Below are 19,032 nucleotides of genomic sequence, written 5' to 3'. Positions count from 1 at the left end.
TTTACAATTCAGCTCTCTCACTCAATTATACAATACATCTCCGTCAGTCTCGGATTACATAGTCTTGGTCTAGAAGCAAAAACGTAGCTTCAACTTTGTTACATAAAAACACCAGTTAACCACTTAAACCTAATTCTCACCGTCTTACGAGTCACTAACTTTCCTCTTCTCCCTACGAAGAAGAAGGACAAAAGAAAGAAGGAAAAAAGACCAATTCACACACGCTCTTCTCCCCATCTGAGCCATCAAGGGCCAGCCTGGTTGTTCACGTAACTGTTGACCAGGGCCAGGGCGTTGCTCGTCACCTTCTTCACCGCCCCGGCCCGGTCGCACACCCCGGCCTTCACCGGCCCGTCGGCCACGTCCTCGAACCCGTCCGTGCACGTCTCCTCGTCCGTCAGGGCGGCGCTCATCCACGTCTGCACGTTGCTCATCTGGAACCGGAACGACTGCTCCCCGCTCCCCGCCGCCCCGAGCTGCCGCATCTGCTTCAGCGAGCCCCGCATCTCGTCCGCCGCGTCCCCGAAGTTCTCGGAGCAGTCGTGCAGCGCCGCCGCTGCCCGCCGGTCGGCCCCGTAGTCGGCCTCCCGGGAGAGGTTGGACACGTACTCGGCCACGCGCCGGGCCCTGGCCAGGCTCACGGCGATGGCGGCCCGGGCGAGGCGGGCCGGGTCGCCGTGCACCGAGGCGGCGTAGCGGACGAGGGTGGCGTAGCAGACGTCCGGGTACAGGGTGACGTTGCAGCTGGCGCGGATGAAATCCGAGCCGTCAGCAGGGGCGGGCGCGGTGGATCCGGCGGCCGGGACCGGTGTTTGGTGGGAGAGGAAGAGCGTGGCGAGGAGGAGGAGGAGGAGGAGGAGGAGGCGGGGGGATGGTTGGGATTGCATGGTTTGCGGGTGTTTGGTTTTGTTTTTCGTTGAGAATTTCCGGCGTTTTGTGTTGCGTTGGTCTTTTGGAGCGGAGTGTGATGGAGCGATTGAGAGTTCGTGAAGGTTTTTTAAGGCTCTGTTTTGTGGCTTGATGACAGATAAACCACGCATGTTTGAGCGTCAATAACGAAAATGCCATCCCTGTTTGACAAAAGGGGCCATGTTAACTTTATATTTTCGGCCATGTCCATGAATTGTAATCCATCAATCAAACAAATGTAAGATTGGGGAAAGTCATTGTAGCCCCAAGCAGACTCCTCCGTCGTTGCCTTGATGTGCGGTTCGGAACATCGCCACTTTTGAATTTAGTTACCATGATGTGCGTACTATATGGTTTATGAAAATGATCGGATTTATATAAACTCAACGCTTTCGCTAATGACCGGTGGAACGAATTCTCTACCTCGCGATGTGCTCTAGCAAATGTCTCGATTTATCTTGACTGTTCATACTTATCTTATATGCACATCTTTTATGAGCATACAACTCTGTTTTCCTCCATCCCTAGTAAGAGAGAATGCCCTCTTGCCAACTCCTGATCGACGGGTTTCGTCTTACTTGTAAGTTGTTAGAATTAGGCACACAAACACAATGAAATAGAGAGTAAATGCGAGAAAGAGAAATCGAGACGTAAGGTTTATTCTGATCTACCTTTAAACTAGGACTACATCCAATAGAGAATTTCACTATAATTAGTACTTCTCACCTCTCTATTACAATCCTTAACTACAAGAGAAATAGATTATATATATCCAATAGATATTCATGGACCCCTTGTGCATTTTTATCGATGGAGAGTATGAACCATATCTCTACGTTAGTAAACAAGTGCGGTCGGAGGCCGAGACAGCAAGGCCATGTTAGTAAATCGAGCTCATCCGAAGTGAGAAATTGCCTGCAATGAGTAGCAATCAAGCGTGCGGTAGGAAATCGTAGCACGGCCGGCCATTTTCATGCGCTTTAATTTGCGGCTGGCTTAGTGCTGTGTCGACCGTGCACCGGAACCATTGACCCTTCCCTTCATTCATACTGTATCTTCTCTTTCTAAGGGCCACTCTTCATGTTGGCAACTGTCTTTTCCCTTCTTTGCATCTCTTTAATAACGAGAAACGATCGAGCCAAATCATATAGCTCCCTTAGCTCTCAGTATGCGACTCAACAGCGAGAACATTTGCCCTTATAATCTGTGTCGGGCACCTAATTCACTCACGTATAAATCCATTTCTCGACCAAGTCAATTCAAGGAACCAGATGGTCCCAGACCGAATAATTAGATTTTGCATTTCGAAACTTCATTCTTTTCTCTAGAATGATGGTATCGATGATTCAATCTAAGCATCTCGTGGTTTAAAGTACCAACTCAGATGCGTATCGAAATTCGAATGGACGATCTCGATACAGTCGCATGGTCCTGGAACCCTAAACCGCCTGACTTCTCTTCGCCAAGTGCATAAATGGGATTAAGTAGAATGGAACAAGTTTCACGGACGACAAGATAACATATTCATCATTCAAAAGATGCGCGTATCAATTGTAAGTACCTCAAGAACACCTTCACAATTCCAAAAAGTGAAGCGGCATGCAGAAAGATGAGGTCCCAACGAGCACGATGATTTCGCACTCCCTCACTAACTCGATGGGTGGGTAGGTAGGGAAGGGGAGTGTCGTGGGCACGCTTTCGGTCTTAGCCGACCCACGATCGTCAAACGAGGGCAGTTAGTGCAGAAAGGAAAACTTGTTCGGGCATAATCCCACTATTGCCAATGGCGATGAGCGTGCGACTTTAATATGTTTACTTTTTTAGCATGATTGTGGTCCGCAATCGAGACACAACTTTTGGAGATTTGAATGTTGCTCCATCACACTTCTAGCTCTAGTTTGGTCCTACTTGCCCTAGATGTTGTGCCTTGCCAAGTTGTGGTCCTATGAAATTATAAGATGGAGGAATGTTCGAGATATTAAGTATGATGGTTCACGAAATCGAGTTATTAAGTAATGTGGCACATTTGTATTAGGTACATAGATCGAGAGATAAGGGAACTGTTTTGTTCACAATTGCAACTTCAAAGCATCAGATAAGATATTATTAAAGACAGAAAGACATGTCACTTAAGGGAAATTACCATAAAAGTCCTCCTATTGTACTTGTACCACTTTAGTTCTAAACCTTTTGACAAATTGCTAATTTAATCATTCCGGCCAATTTTGATTGGAAATTGCTAATGTAGACGCCAGTGATCCTGCGAGACATGGCCAACACTGATGTGGACAATTCTTTAAAAAAATTTTGAAATATTTTTTTTCACTGTGGCCGGCCAAGTGAGGGCCTAGCAGGTTGCAGAGAAGGTCTACCCAAGGAAAGACCATCGTGGCCTCACTGGCCAAGGGTAAGGGTGCAAAGGCCTTGCCTAGATTTGGGGGAGGGTTGCCTCGCTTGCAGCTGGTGGGGCCACAATGGCCCTAAGCAAGGCCTTCGTGCCCGTGTTTGGCGAGGCTGCGATGGCCCTAGGTGAGGGCCTTCGCTCTACCGCGGCTGATGAGGCAATGATGGCATGCGCAGGGTAATTGCGGCCTCGCCGGCCGCAAGCGAAGGCCTTGGGCCCGCCTCGCCAATGATTGACGAGGACCTAGGAGCGAGAATGAAAGGAAAAAGAAGGAAAGAAAAAATAATAAAAGAAATCAACTTTTAAAAAAAATTGTAAAAATCGTCTACATTAGTATCAGTTGTGCTATGTAGAACGGCCGGCGCACACGTCAATAATTTCCGGCCAAAATTAGACAGAATGACTCAATTGACAATTTAAAGGTTTAGGACTACCAAATTAAAAAAGTAAAAGACTGAATTGGTACAAGTGTAATATATTTATTACTTTTTTGGTAATTTTTTTCCTGACATTTAAAAGTTACTCTGAACGGAAGATTGTGATGCGGATATGAGTTCCATCTCTTCCTTGCCAACGAAGCGGTTAAAAGTTTTGATTAATATCTTGCAATTTGCCAAAAAGAATGTGTTTTAAACATGAATAAAAGGTCACGGGAAAACAAACAAAACATTAATAAAAGGGATTTTCTCAATTTTCACCCAATTAAGAGACGGAATTTTACGTAACTTTTGTTGAGGATCATTCATAAAATCATATTTATGTTCGTGACCAAATTGAAGGAGTTTTTAGAGCATTATCACGAGAAATGCCAATTCTACCCTCAATTTCTTAAATTCAATACATGAGTATATCTTCATATAATATATTCAATGAATAGTGACATGACATTAAGAGGTATAGTCCCGAAACAACCTATATAATCAAAACCCTAAATTCATCAAAGTTCATTTCTGTGAGTTTTCAAAAAAAGAAAGATGATACATAAATAGGAAGGAGCAAGTAAATGGATATGCATATGCATTCGAATGAAGAAGGAAGCTGCTTTCAATGACATTATTTCGATTTGTCTTGCAAATAAAATAGTTGGATTTAACCTTTAAGGACTTGCTTAATCTCCTTTTAACTAGTCATAGTCTCCTAAAACTTAAAAGTGGATTTCATGCACAAGTTTCAATATTTCAACTCAAAATATTTCACTTCAGCACAATTTATTTCGCGAAAAATGAATAATTTGGAAAACGTGTTCCTAAAAAAGATCGTTTGTATTGCTTATAAAAAAATAAAAATAAAATATTTTCATGGCTCACAAAAATATTTAGACACAATTTTTATCTATAATAAAAAAAAATTTACTGACTAATTATTTCAAACCAAATAAGCAAATTTTTTTTATCATTTACTATTCCAGAAACAAATGGATACATTAGATTCGTTCGGTGCAATGCTGATAGCCAACTGGCAATGAATCCAAGCTCGTATATCGATTGTGGATTTATCCAACTTGTCAACGAGAGTTGACTTGTGTGACAGGAATACATCGTCCTTTCGACACGTAAAACGAAAACGAAAACCCTAGTTTGACATTGCATGAACAGCAAATACGTGAAGTTCCATATTGAAATTGACTGTAAAAAACTAAAAAGTTGGCATCACTTGTGTACTTCAAGCTGCACATGTGGTCATGATTTTTTTTTTTTTGGTCTGATGTGGTCATGATTTCGTTCCTAAGAAATTTTCTGTCCTCAATCCTAGCGTATCTCGAAACAAGATCTATTCTTTTTGGCCAACTATTTGCTAGAACCAAACACCCATAACTTCGTATCTCTAAGCTTACCCAAAAATAAAAAGAAGCAAAAATAGAGAGATTAAATTATGTGATCTTGAATCATGTTTTAACTTACTATCCGTCGTTGTATTCCTTAAAGACGCATCAAGAATATATCATTATCGATAAACTAAATGTCAAAAAAGGGTCAGTTAATGAAGTCGAGACAAAAATAAAGTCAGTGCATTATAGAATTGCGAGCACACGAATAAAATCGGGCAACTAGAAAACCGATTGTCTTGTCTGCTTGCTTCCTTTCATTAGGGTTTTGCTCTAATGTTATAATAATATTTTTGGGGGTGAATGTCGAGGCTGTTGGATTCTCTTGTTACTGGGGTCCCTTTTGACGTATCCCTCAACGGATTAACGGGCGCATCGCCGTAATTGACTCCACGAAATGATCCCAAGCTTTGACTTTAACCTTCGAAAGGATGTGATGGATACATGCTAACATCATCATCATCATCTCGAGGGAAAAAGTGTCTGAGTAGGGAGCACTACCCCGGATTTTGTTTGTCTGCTCAATCGTGTCATGTCTTCTAGACTCTAGAGGAAACTATTTGAGCATCTAAGGACTGTAAAAGACGATGGGATTGTCCCACTAAAAACCCTTAACTTTAGCCCGTTTGACATCGATACTCCAGATTTTCTTTCGTCTCAACCATGCCTAACAATTCACACTGATAATCCATAAATATATCCCGTCCATATAACCATTCAGTATACGACGCGACGGCGTACGTGACTATCAAAAATCAATGTGATTACGCTTTTATAATAGATCATGTCCATTGCTATGCCAAATTCGTTCACTTGACTTAGTCCGTGAATATTGCTGCCAGTTCAGATTTTTCACGGCCATTATGGACGGAAGTTTGACAGAAAGTGCTTTGGGGTCATTAGTCCAAGTTTGAAGTATTGGCTAGTAAAAGAAATCGTGTTTTAAATCTTCTCATGAAAAAAAAGTACAAGATTTTTGGTGGGATTATCTTCAAAATTATTGATAAGCAAAGAAACGAAATAAAATATTAGTGGGGAATGATGATACCTTGAAAACCTGTCCAGTGTTTCTCCATGCAGACGTGGTCGCTTGGGCCTCGACACATCATTGTCAAGACAAAGAAGTTGACCAATTTACTCCGTGAATGAGGGGAATCGGTTTTCTTTATCTGGCTTTCTAATCTACTTCTTGGGAAGTAATGTCAGTTGGTGGTCTCAAAGACCATTGTTCTTACTTTCATACATAAAAGAGAATGGGATTACCTTTAAAGAAAGACGTTGTTGGCTAAGCCATTTCGGAAAGCATAGACAAAAGGCTTGAGGATGAACCGCTAAGAGATTGATCAAATTACCGAAAGGTTCGGTTCGGATGTGGCAGGTCTTATATCTAAATCACATCGCCTTCCGTTCACACTAATTTTGTTGCCTTGCCCCATTAGCCCGTGGGTATAAGCGGTGAGGATCCTAGTGCAAGACGGAGTGACGAGGATGTTTATAGGTATGCTGCATGTGTTAAATGCCCTTTTTTCATACATAAAGAAAAATTTACATCGATAACCCAGAAAAACAATTGTCTTGCCCACTTGCTTCCTTTCATTAGGGTTTTGCTCTTATGTTATAATTTGGTTATGATTGAAGTACTGAACCTATTGTCAAATGCCAAATCAATCTTAAACCTTATAATTTGGCCATTTTATTCCTAAAGCCATTTGATAATTTGCCAATTTAATCCAGCTGAACAATTTTGGACGGAAATCGCTGACGTGGACTCCAAGTGTCCTTCATGACACGTCTGGTGTTGACATAAACAAATTTTGCAATTTTTTTTTATGGATTTTCTATTTTTTTTCTTTTCTATTTCCCTCCCCCATTGTCGGGGCCCCGGCGATGGCTGGCGACCTCCACCAGATTGGGTTGGCACCGGTGGGGGCCAAACCTTGTAAGCGTCGGCCTCGCTGGATCGGGCAATGTCAACACCCGCCACACGTCGATAAGGGAAAATAATGCTAGCAAAGGCGACCCTCGCTATGGCCGGCAAAGGGAAATAAAGAAAAAAGGAAAGGAAAAGGAAAAAAGGAAGAAATTCATAAAATAAAATAAAAAGTGCAAAAATTGTCTATCTCAGTGCCGGTCATATCACATTGGACAGTCGGCCGGCGTCTACATTAGCGACTTTCTGCCAAAATCGATCGACATGATTATATTGGCAAATTGTCAAAATGTTTATAACTAAATTAATCAAATCAAAAGGTTTACGACTAAATTGACATCCATATAATATGTTTATAACTTTTTTGATAATTTTACTCTAGAAATAAGAATCTGTTGATTGAATTGGACGTGTGGGAGTGCAATTGAAGCTGAAGTTCTTCAAGTGAAGTGAGGTTCTCAAGGTCCTGAAGGGAAAGAAGATTAAACACCTTTAGTTTCTTCAAGAGACTCACAATAAATGACAAATGATCACCTTGATGTAAAAGCCCTTTCTTCTTCTTTGCATGCATATGCTTTGATGTAACGAAAGCCCAAAGACAGAGCTTAGAACACGGTAATTGAGAACTTGGGAAACAAGTCCTGTCATTTTTCTTACAATCTCTTCAATCATAACCAAATTATGCTTTGCTTCCTTCTTCTTCGTCTTTAGCAATTACAGAAAAAAGTAGGAAGATTATCCACCCCTTAGTCTCTTTTAGTATCTCGATGGATTTCAATCATTAACCCATTCAGTAATAAATTTCAGAGCTAATCTTTTTTTCACATGGATCGCTGACTCTTGATCTAGTCTTACAACCTATATCAATGACGGCCCCATAGGCCTGCATAACTTGAGAATTGGACCCATATAGATCTCAACCGAGGAAAAAGAGAAGCCAAGCCCAAATATGTACGTGCAACCATAACGTCCTTCATATGTTTCATCTGACCAGAAATGCATCATTCGAGTTTTCGAAAATTTGCATTACGAAAGTGTCTGATGACATTAATATATATCTAATGTAAGATATACTAGCAACAATTTCGAAAACTGGTATATTAAGGCTGCGCATGACAACTTGCCAAATAGTGTTTGATTCTGTTCTTTTGTTCCCAGAATCAGTTTGGGAACAGAAATGCGTTTGTTTAATTTTTTGATTCCGGGCACAATTTTGTCAAAAAATGTTCCTAGAATCAGTTTTCAAGAATAAAAAAAAAGTAGTTTCTTGATTCTGGGAACAATTTTGAGAATCAATTTTTTTTTCTTCCTTTCCTTAGTTTTTAATGTAGCTTCTAATGTCCGGCCCGAGGACCGCCCTCGCCGGATCTGACGAGAATAAAATATTTTAATAAAAAATATTATTAAAATAAAAAATATTTTACCGGCCATGGCTGGTGACCAGGCCATGGCAAAAAAAGACAAAATATATATTTTTAATAAAAATATTATTAATAAAAAAAATATTTTACCGGCCATGGTCGGCAATCAAGCCATGGCCAAAAAAAATAAAAATATATATTTTTAATAAAAATATTATTAATAACAAAAATATTTTACTGGTCATCGCCGGCGACCAGGCCATGGCCAAAAAAAAGAAAAAATACTTTTAATAAAAATATTATTAATAAAAAAATATTTTACCGGTCATGGCCGGCGAGCAGGCCATGGCCAAGAAGGAGGAAAAGAAAAAAAGAAAAGAAAAAAAGAAAGAAATATTAAAATATTTAAAAATATTATTAATAAAAAGAAATTTTGTGGCGTTACAAACGCATTTCTTCTTTTTCTATTCCAGGGGATGGAATTTTGGGCCGTTAACAAACGCCTTAAAATGCTCAGAATCAATTCCGGGCACAGAATAAAAAAGAATCATTTCTGAGCAGAATCTGTTTCCGGGTACAGAATCGTTGTCATGCGCAGCCTAAGTGATATGGTCGACTTTTATCAAATATTGCCCGCAAACACTATTTGTTTAAAGACTCGCTCATAATCTATGTATTGTTTAAAGACTCCCATATGTGATCCACCGTTTTTGATACTTTCTATTTAGCACACTACATATAATATGCTCATATATTAATTTCTTGTGCTCTGGCTATATAAAACATTGACTACTTGTTCACATTCGTATGTTATAAGAGTTTTAAATGTTTTGGGATTAAGCAAATTCAAAGTGCAGGCACCGCAAGATTTCCATTAATCAAAATGTAAAAAGTAAGAGTCAATCCAGTTGCACCCTAAATCTTATTACTAATGGTTAGATACATCAGCAAAGTTTTGTTGCTAGGCACAATCTTTAGCGACAAGTGTTGTAATTTTGTCGCTAAAGTTTAACCATAACATAATATCTTACCGACGTCCATTACCGTGGGAACCTCTACCGACGGGATTTTCATTTGATCTATAACTTTTGTTTAACTAAGCATATGCCTTTCTTTTACCAACACGCGACATTATCCGGAACTGTAATTACTTAAGCTTCTCATCATAGTTGAATGCGAACGTAGACAGCGCTCAATTTCGTTGTCAGAACGAGTCTAGTAATTTCGCTTTTTGAACTGAATCCAGAAAGATCGACGCTAGTTTGAGGTAACTGATGAAATCTCTTATGGATGATGATGGGTCGCTTTCTCTACAAGGGCACTCACTCAGAAAGAAAGAGATCTTTCCAAGTGCATGTGGGCCGTCGCACGATGGAAAAAGTAGGGCATGAATGATGCTGATGCCCCCCGTTATCATTTGTAGCTACGTGCACGGATGTACGTAGGAGAGCCATACTCTACTTAGCAAATGTACGAGAGGACCACTTCTCATGCACATAACTTGTAGTGGAGATGAGTGGAAGGATTATGTTCCCTATCGCCGTCATGAGCTTTACATATGTGGTCTTGATAAATTCAGGGAGATATTTTTCCATGTCTTTGGGATCGAACCTTCTTCATTCTTCGCAATCTAATCATTGGATATGCCATAAGGGGCCCAAAAAAGAAGAAAGAAGTTATGACGAGATGGCCGGAAGATGGGCAACTAAACCTAAACCTAGTGTTTCGAATCATAATCATGAACGAAGAAGCAATGCAATCTGTTCAGATCCAAAGATAATGACCCAGGAATCAGTATGAAATTCTTGCTCTTGAGAACATCAGTAAAGCACGAGCCAGACAACAACATTCGGAGAGAACTACTCGACATTCGCGCGAGAATCTATTCGACATTTGCAGACCATGAAATGAAATAAAGAAATTCGGATATACTCTTTTTTTTAAGGGAATGAGATCAAGAAATGAAAACAACAATCACTACGGTGTCAAAGGGTGAAAACGACATGGGCACATGACCTCTTACACATTCATACGCACGATACCCCAATGCATTTCTAGGTTCACGCATGCATCACCTAGGATAGCAAGCGTACAAGAGTACATGGGAGGTACGACATTAACATAAACGGACCACTTCTCATGCACGACGCACCACCCTTTTTTACATAATGGATATGAATCAACAAGGGAAAATTACCAAAAAAAGTCCTAAACATACAATAGTTGTGTCAATTCAATCATAAACCTTTTAATTTGGCTAATTTAGTCCTAAACATTTGACAATTTGTCAACATATCCATTTGACCAATTTTGATCAGAAATCATTGAGGTAGGCGCTGGACATCCTACATGGCACGGCCGACACTAATATGAATAATTTTTTTTTCAAATTTTCAATTATTTAATTTTCTTTTCTTTTCTTCTATTTTCCTTCTTTTCTCTTTTTTTTTTCTTTCACTATGGTTGACGAGAGTCACTAGAGCTCGCCGGCCACTGGGCGAGGGCCACAAAGCCCGTGCCGGCCGCTAGCGAGGATCGTGGCCCTCGCTCGGATCTAGGGGATGTCGCCTAGCCTAGATCTAAGCGAGGCCAGCCTTGCTGGCCGTGAGCGAAGGCGGCGACAAGGCTAGCGAGGATGGCCTTGCCTGGATTCGGGCGAGAGCTGCGACCCTCACCAAAGCTCCCTGGCCATAATGAAAAAAAAAAAAAACAAAAGAAAAGAAGGAAAATAAAAATCAAAAGAAAATGAAAAGTTGAAAAAAAAATTTGTCCAACGTTAGTACTGGCCGTCCGTCGGCCGTGCCATATAGGACAGCTAGCATCCACATCAGCAATTTCCTGTTAAAATTGGCCGAATGGATTAAATTGGCAAACCGTCAAAAGGTTTAGAATTAAATTGACACAAATAAAATAATTTTAGGACTTTTTTTTTATAATTTTTCCAATCAACAATGTATGTCTCGAAAAGCCAGCCATAAAGAATCATGGTCTTGAGGAATTCGAGGGAGATTATTTTCCCATTTATGAGATGACCAACTGATTGTCCGCGTGTGCCACGAGATGATAACCGTCCAAGGAGAGGCCTTCACCGTTTCAAACTTTCAATGATCAACTCATGTGGAAAATAATAGATAGATGTGGTGTTAGGAGTGGCAACTTTTAACACACCATAGGAACATCACACTATGCGAGAGGAGAAAGCGAGAGAGAGCGACGCCCCGAATTCGACTCGGTTTGAGCACGATTAAGTTAAAATCGATACAACTTGATACGCGGAGCGTACTCTCTAGGAAATTGAAATTTTGCATATCGGACCGAACTTAACTCATTCTATTTGCTAAACTATGCAACTATTTTTATTAAAACTACTTGGGTAATAGTAGTGATGCATGTTGTAGCTCATATTGAAACATTTGTCGATGCAAAACAACAATAAAAACCGAAAATGGACATGACACGTGGTCATCTTACGTGGACCATTATAGTGGCGGACAGGTTATCATGGAGGTGGGTCACCGGCACTAGCAATAGTGCTGGCATGGATGGCGACTTTTATTGTTTGGTGAAAGTATAGTTTCTAATGAACAAAGTGTTGAATAATTTCTTTTATTCTTGTTTTAGGCAAGATCCACGTTCATAACTCACTTGACGAATAAAAAAAAAATCCTTTGGAAGATTTCCGCCGGAAATTGCTGACATGGTGACTGGCCACGTAGGATAACCGATGATGATTGGACCACCACGTTGTAGATTTCTAACGAAAATTAACCGGAAAGACTACATTGGAATTTCGCTGAAAAGTTTAAGACTAAATTGGCCAAGTTAAAAAACTTATGACTAAATTAGCATCCGCACGATAGGTAGATGACTGATTGGGTAATTTTTCCGCTTGAAAGTAGATAGCTGAAATGATGAATTAAGTCGAATCTTGCACCTCAATATCCTTAAGAACATTTACTCATGTTTTTTATTAATTGAAAGAAGGAAAAAAATCTGTAAAAACCATTTGCGTCTCAATAATCTCTTGATTGTACTTTGCGCCCTCTAATTTCTAAACCTACATATTTCACCCTCCAATTTGTGCATTTTTCTCTAAGTTCTCCTAATAGAATTAGGTTTCAAGGGTAATTTTATTTTAAGAAAAAGAAAAATCAAGGAGTGAAGAGTTAATTTGCAAAAAATGGTCGAATTAGAACAGCAGTAAAGGAAGTTCATTCGTAATGAATTAGACTAAACCACCTGAATTCTCAACAGAGTAAATCCTCGTTATTACTGCGCACGGGGTATCGTAGGTTTTGACTACCTGAAAGTATAGCCAATTCACATTTGAACCGCAGATTTGACCAAAATTACTAAGGACATGTGATTGTATATTTCTAGAGATCATCGCATTTTCTTTTGGCATACGATAAGACCGCAGAGGAAATCAAGATATCCATCAATGATGTATAGAACAAGAATCCTCACTACATTTCAGGATGTCCATGAAAACCGATCTAAAATGGCCGACAAAATCAAGACGTAGTGTTATGGAAAAGAGAACTTTAATGTAGCTTTTTATAGTTTAAGGATACATGCGTGGAATTCTGACAACCTGGAGTCCCATATAACACTCGTCAAGTCCCGTAAACCGATGAAGTCCAAGTCCTTTGGCATATGCAGGAGGTCCTGATCCGGAATAATCTGCTCGCAGTTGATGAGATTTGAATAGGTAACTCTCGATCCTTGACCGAAAGTGCAACTGCATACCATCATTTGGTTGTTATACAAGCAATTCATCTCGAATTGCGTCCCTGAAGTTTCCCGAAATGATCATATGGTGATAGGAAGGCGACGGTGGCGGCACCACATGATATTTCCATATTTCTTGTCCGTCCATATTTTTTTTCCAGACTTTGAAGACACTGTGACCATACAAGAAAAGGGAAATCAACAAGCAGATAAAAGGGGCATCAAACTTGTAAACAGTCCATCTGCTACCTTCAGCCACTGGACCACACAAATTTCCAAGACAGTCGTGGCACTCGACGTAGGTTGTTTTCTCCTTCACTTTTGACCTCATTCGCAATGTGATGTCGAAGGACATCCTTGGTGTTCCGGCCTCTGGGACTGCTTCGCCGACCCCCGAAGCTGTAACATAAGACCTGTTTCTATTCTCAGCTTCTTTTCATCATAAATCAAATCCATGCAACTCCATGTCAGTACTCTTTGAAGGGAATGAGACCAGGAAAAAACAAATGGGATTTACTTTGTGCTTGCAGGCTGCCTCACCTTCCACTCGATACTGTCGCTCGGGAGATTGTTAAGAGAAAGCTCAAGTCCGAGCATATCGGAAGAATATATTAACTGCGACACACCACTTTAATTCTCCGATATGCGGCTTCTCTAACATGACTCACATGTGCATGTCAACGGATATAATAAATTATGGACAAAGGGACATCTTGTGAGTATATAATATCTGCATACATGTCCGCCACTATGTCTGAACATCACTCCATATTATTATTTATTTTGCACTTGAATTATACTTCAGGTAATTACATGGTTTGCATTACTTTCCACAGTCATTTTTCGAGAAAGTCTTTGATATATGTCGAATTTTGTCTAATGAGTGAATGGTCGGGACGAGTTGTAATATATTGAGTCACAAATCAAGCCAGCCCACGATGAATATCTTGGATGCCATTACAACGTCAAAATTTGAAGTTGATTGCACATGTGCAATATGATCATTCTAGGGAAGTTCAGGGCACAAATATTTATTTCACGCCCAAAAGTTTCGATACAAGTAGAGCCAGTATGTTAGAGTTCAACAGTGCACATGTGTTGTGCAGAAACTATAGAAGATTAACTTTCCCTATAAGAAAGGCTAATTAACTACCTAAAAGACTAACAAAGGCTTAATTAGATATATTGCACTTACTTATTCGGGCTTTGCATTGCAGCTTGCTTCATTAACGGCGCAATCTTTACACTGATCGACTTGTGCGCATGCCTCTATTCATGGTTCTACCGATCCAAACTGAGAAGAGAATACGGGTTGAAGGCAAATCCTTGCCACGACTGCTTGGTCCCTGCCTTCTGCTTGCCGTGCGCGCTTTGTCGAGAGTACCAAGAGCTTCAGAACGGCGGATTCAATATGGAGATGGGTAAAGAACCATTCCTTTCCAACATCTTCCTCCTTGGCTAGCTTTTATATAGTGTACATACTAGTCTTCTCAAGTTGTGATTAAGCAGTGATTTTCAAAATGATTGAATTGATGTGTATTGACTGGTATTGTGAGCGTGCGCACGATGGGAGGGAAACGCCAGGCAACGGAAAGAAGTGGCAATGGTTCCAAAGGTGGAAGGCGGCATGAAGCGCTAAGAGTCTTGAGCTAATTAAGGGCAACATCTTATCTTCACTTATGCAAGTGAACTTGTTTCTTAGAATAACATATGTCATGGATTATTCTGTGCGTGTGATAAAGTTGGAGCTCAGCTCCTAAATTTGTATCATGGATTGTTTCTTAAAAATGACATATGTCATATGTTGTGAGAGATTGTGATAAGGAATAAGTGGCTTTGGTCGTAAACGCAAGGATTTTAGTGGATTTGGCAATGTCGCTCTCTCCAAGAAACATAAGTCACACCAAAATTACATAATTTTTAGTGTGATTTCTCTGTTTATCTATCACAAGTTCTTACCCATCCTCAAAAAGCTTATACACCCACAATGACTCTTTACTTTTGTCCGACGATCAGATGGAATGCAAGCGGGTTAAGTCTTCGAAAGGATTATCGTAAGCTTTTTTATGGCATGCACACACCGGCAGACCTAGAGGGCTTCTAGGTCCAAAAATTATTCTACGAATTTAAGGGTTAGAATTCATATATATATTATTTAGACAGAAAAATTTCGTGCCTTGCCCTCGTTACCTCGAACTCTCGGTTCGCCGTTGTATTCGCGCAACATGTGAAAGATGCACTTTTGCAGATTGCGCACATGTTATTCTACAATCGTGGGGCACGTCTGAGTCGCCCCACTTATGGTTTTCATGCATTCGACAATCATGTACATTGGCGCATGTCCACATGTTTGCGTATTTGAATCGGCACACGGCATTTGCATTCATATGCTCGTCAATAACAGACACTGATCTATGGCCAAGAGGCGACGGCCACCACTAATTCACTCCTTCGGTCCACCATTGTCGCTCATGCTCGCATTTATAATTCAGAACCTCGTGAATTCGAATGTTCCACCACAACTTTAGTAGGAAGTTTGATACTTTTGCATAGCTTTCTGGGCTGTTTGGCAACTTATTTAGAGTTTTTTATTATTTGTCGGGCCCATCAAAGAGTGACACAACACATTGCGAATCGGACAAGATTGGAGGAAAGACCAAAATGTCCTTTCTGCTTTGGACAATTAAGAGGAGACTGACAATTCGAAAGACAAATGAAAAGCCGATTCTTTCATAATTGAAGGCACATCTTCCATATGTTGCGGGCCACACCTTTTACTAAAATTTCATAATTGCCCTCACGGAAGAAGGAACACAGTTGATAACTATATTAGATGATTAAAAAGTTATAAACTTCTCGAGATCTAACGTTTAACCACAGCGTAGCCAAACTCTTCTAGAATTAGCGTTTTCTTCCTAAAGAATGGGCTGCGACACTAAAAAATGACGTGGAAGTTAATGGATCTTGCAATTCAAGACAGATATGAGAAGAAGATATTACCATGGTACTCAACGGGAAAATATAAGGATACTAGAGATTTACGCGGTTCGGCCCGAGTGTCGATACTTATTCTACGGAGAGAGACGGCACTAAGAAATTCATTATTAATTTTGAGAGTACATAATTTATAATAGCTTGATCGTGCTTTTTTTCAGTACTCAATTATATCCAAAGTAGATCCGCAAAGTGTTATCTCGTAATATCTCGTAAAAAAACTCACTCAAAATACTCATACAGAGAACTTTTCACGGAAGGGACGGCGTCCTCAACGGTCTTTAAATTCCCGTCCGTCCCATTTTCATTCAAGCTTCGACTAGAGTGGAGCTAGCTTTTGTCATTCTGTCCTCCTTCACCCTTCGTTTTTCACTGGGTGCCTGCATATCAATCCTCAAAGCGAAGCAGAAACTCTGCATTATCTCTTCTTCACCACCCACAGCCCAACCAGCATGAGCTCAACCAAACCCTACGATGTCGAAGAACACCCTTGGAGCACCGGCCTCTGCGACTGCTTCGACGACATCAAAAGCTGTAACGGAAATCTGTTCATATCGCCATCTTCTTCTTCCCCTCTTTTTTTCCGCGTATCAAGGGATAAATAAATCCATGCAACTCCATTGTTGCTTGCAGGCTGCATCACCTTCTGGTGCCCATGCATCACCTTCGGACGGATATCAGAGATTCTGGATAAAGGGGAAACGTGTGAGTATATAACTTCTGTATACGTGTTCGCCTCTATATGTCCGAGGATCGCTCCAAATTATTATTATTTTGCTCTGGGATTATACTTCGGGTACACGGTTATATTTCGAATAAGTCCTTGACATAGGTCGAGTTCTGTCTAATAGCGACCGATCGGGATGAACTGTAATAATGTTGAGTCACAAATGAAGCCTGCGCATGAAGAACTCGAGCCGCAGTTCACAAAGCAAGCAGAGCCAGTTAATAAGAGTGCAACAGTGGACGTGTGATGTCGAATTTTATGAACTTGTCCCGATTCTGGACTTGACAACTTATGCCGATAACATAGGAGATTAACTTTCCCTGTTATGAAAGGCTAATTAATTACCGAAAAAAATAACAAAATCTAATTATATATTTGCACTCACTTGTCCGACCTTGGATTGCAGCTTGCGTCATGAACTGCGCAATCTTTGCGCTGATCCACTCCATCACTCGGTGCGCATGTCTCTATTCATGCTTCTACCGAACCAAACTGAGACGAGAATTCGGGTTGAAGCAAGATCCGTGCCATGACTGCTTAGTCCACTACTGCTGCATGAACTGCGCGCTTTGTCAAGAGTACCGAGAGCTCAAGAGCCGCGGATTCGACATGGAGAGGGGTAAAAAACCCCTTCCTTTCCAACATCTTAGGGCCGGCTAGCTTTCAAATAGTGCAGATACTAGTCTTTCTAAGTGTTGATCAAGTTCTGACTCAAAATGGTTGGATTGGTGTGCAGGATGGGAAGAGAACGCCAGGCAACGTAGAGAAGTGGCAATGGCTCCAGTGGTGGAAGGCGGCATGAAGCGCTAGAGTCCTGTGCTGATTAAGGGGCAACATCTTGTTTCGACCAAGAATATAATTCTCTTTCCTCTGCTTGATTATGCAAGTGAACTTGTTACTCAGAATAACATATGCCATGTATTGTTCTGCGTGATTAGTAAAGTCGGAGCTCAGCTCCTAATTGTATGATCCTTTTCATTTGGTAGGCGCAGAGTCTGTGCCAAGAGTTCGATTAAGTCTGTCCTCTAAGTCCTTCAGGGTGAGTATTGAGTTGTCAACGTATAAATCTTTTGATAGCATTGTTCAACGTGTGAATCTTTCCATTTGTTCCGTCTTTGTGTCGAGGGAATTTTTAGTGGACTTGTCATTGTCGCTCTCCTTGCGAAACATATGTCGCCCCAAAACTACATAACATTTAGGGTCGATTTCTCGGTTTATTTGTCCCAACTTCTTACCCCAGTCTTGAACCTTCTACACTCGCAATGACTCCTTGGCCTCATCCGTCGATTGGATCGAGTGCAAATGGGTCGAGTCTTCAAAAGAATTACAATGGGCAAGGGTCACGGCCCAGGTTTAGAAAAAAAAAATGAAAGAAAAAAATAAAGAAAAATAAATAATAATAAATTCAGAAAAGTGTTCAAATTTTTTTTTAAAAAAAATTATCCATGTCAACGCCCGCCGTGCTACTTAGGACGGCTGACGCTGACTAGATCGGGACGTTAGAAATTTCGGCCAAAATTGGCCAGAAGGATTAATTTGATAAATCGTTAAAAGGTTTAGGATTAAATTGGCACAATTGAATGGTTTATGACTGAATTGGCAAATTATCAAAAGACATAGGACTAAATTGGTAAAAAAAATTGAGGTTAACAAAAATTAGTCAAATTGAAATATTTATTATTGAATTAATAAAAGTGCAATATATTTAGAACTTTCTTGATAATTTTTTCCTCCTTCTCGCTCATGCTCGCATAACAATTCACAATCTCGTGTTAGAATTTGATTGTGCAACTGCATACCTCCATTTGATTGTTCGTACAAGTAATTCATCTCGATTGTGTTCCTGAAGTTTTTTGCTGAGATGATCATATGGCGACGGGAAGGCGATGGTGACTGCACCATATGATATTCCACATTTCATGTCCCTTCATTGTATGTCCCTCTACAATGAACAGGCTCGAGTGGTCCATTTTTCCAGACATTGAAGTGACTGTGACCATATATACAAGAAAGAGATACCAACAAGCAGAAAAGGGGGCATCAAACTTGTAGACGGTCCACTTGCTATTCAGCTATTGGACCACGCAAATTTCCAAGACAGTCATGCACTTGGAGTAGGTTGTTTTCTCCTTCACATATGGCCTCATTCGC

General features: G+C 40.4%; 2 protein-coding genes across 2 annotated transcripts; one reads left to right on the top strand and one right to left on the bottom strand.

Annotated features, from left to right (window-relative positions):
• Positions 1-1,062, bottom strand: LOC115686833 (21 kDa protein-like). The gene has a single exon (XM_030612247.2). The coding sequence runs from the start codon at positions 1,038-1,040 to the stop codon at positions 246-248; it is 795 nt and encodes a 264-aa protein (XP_030468107.2). The 5' UTR covers positions 1,041-1,062; the 3' UTR covers positions 1-245.
• A 15,379-nt stretch (positions 1,063-16,441) lies between these two features.
• On the top strand, positions 16,442-17,968 carry LOC115686844 (protein PLANT CADMIUM RESISTANCE 2-like). The gene is made up of 4 exons (XM_030612257.2): positions 16,442-16,688; positions 16,788-16,859; positions 17,288-17,500; positions 17,618-17,968. The coding sequence occupies exons 1-4, from the start codon at positions 16,607-16,609 to the stop codon at positions 17,689-17,691; spliced, it is 441 nt and encodes a 146-aa protein (XP_030468117.1). The 5' UTR covers positions 16,442-16,606; the 3' UTR covers positions 17,692-17,968.
• Positions 17,969-19,032: the final 1,064 nt, after the last annotated feature.

This window comes from Syzygium oleosum, unplaced genomic scaffold, assembly GCF_021117445.2.
Source record: "Syzygium oleosum isolate NSW1041296 unplaced genomic scaffold, Sole_v2.1 Sole_v2.02, whole genome shotgun sequence".
In the NCBI taxonomy this organism is placed as follows: Eukaryota; Viridiplantae; Streptophyta; class Magnoliopsida; order Myrtales; family Myrtaceae; genus Syzygium; species Syzygium oleosum.
This window is presented reverse-complemented; position numbering and strand designations above follow the sequence as displayed.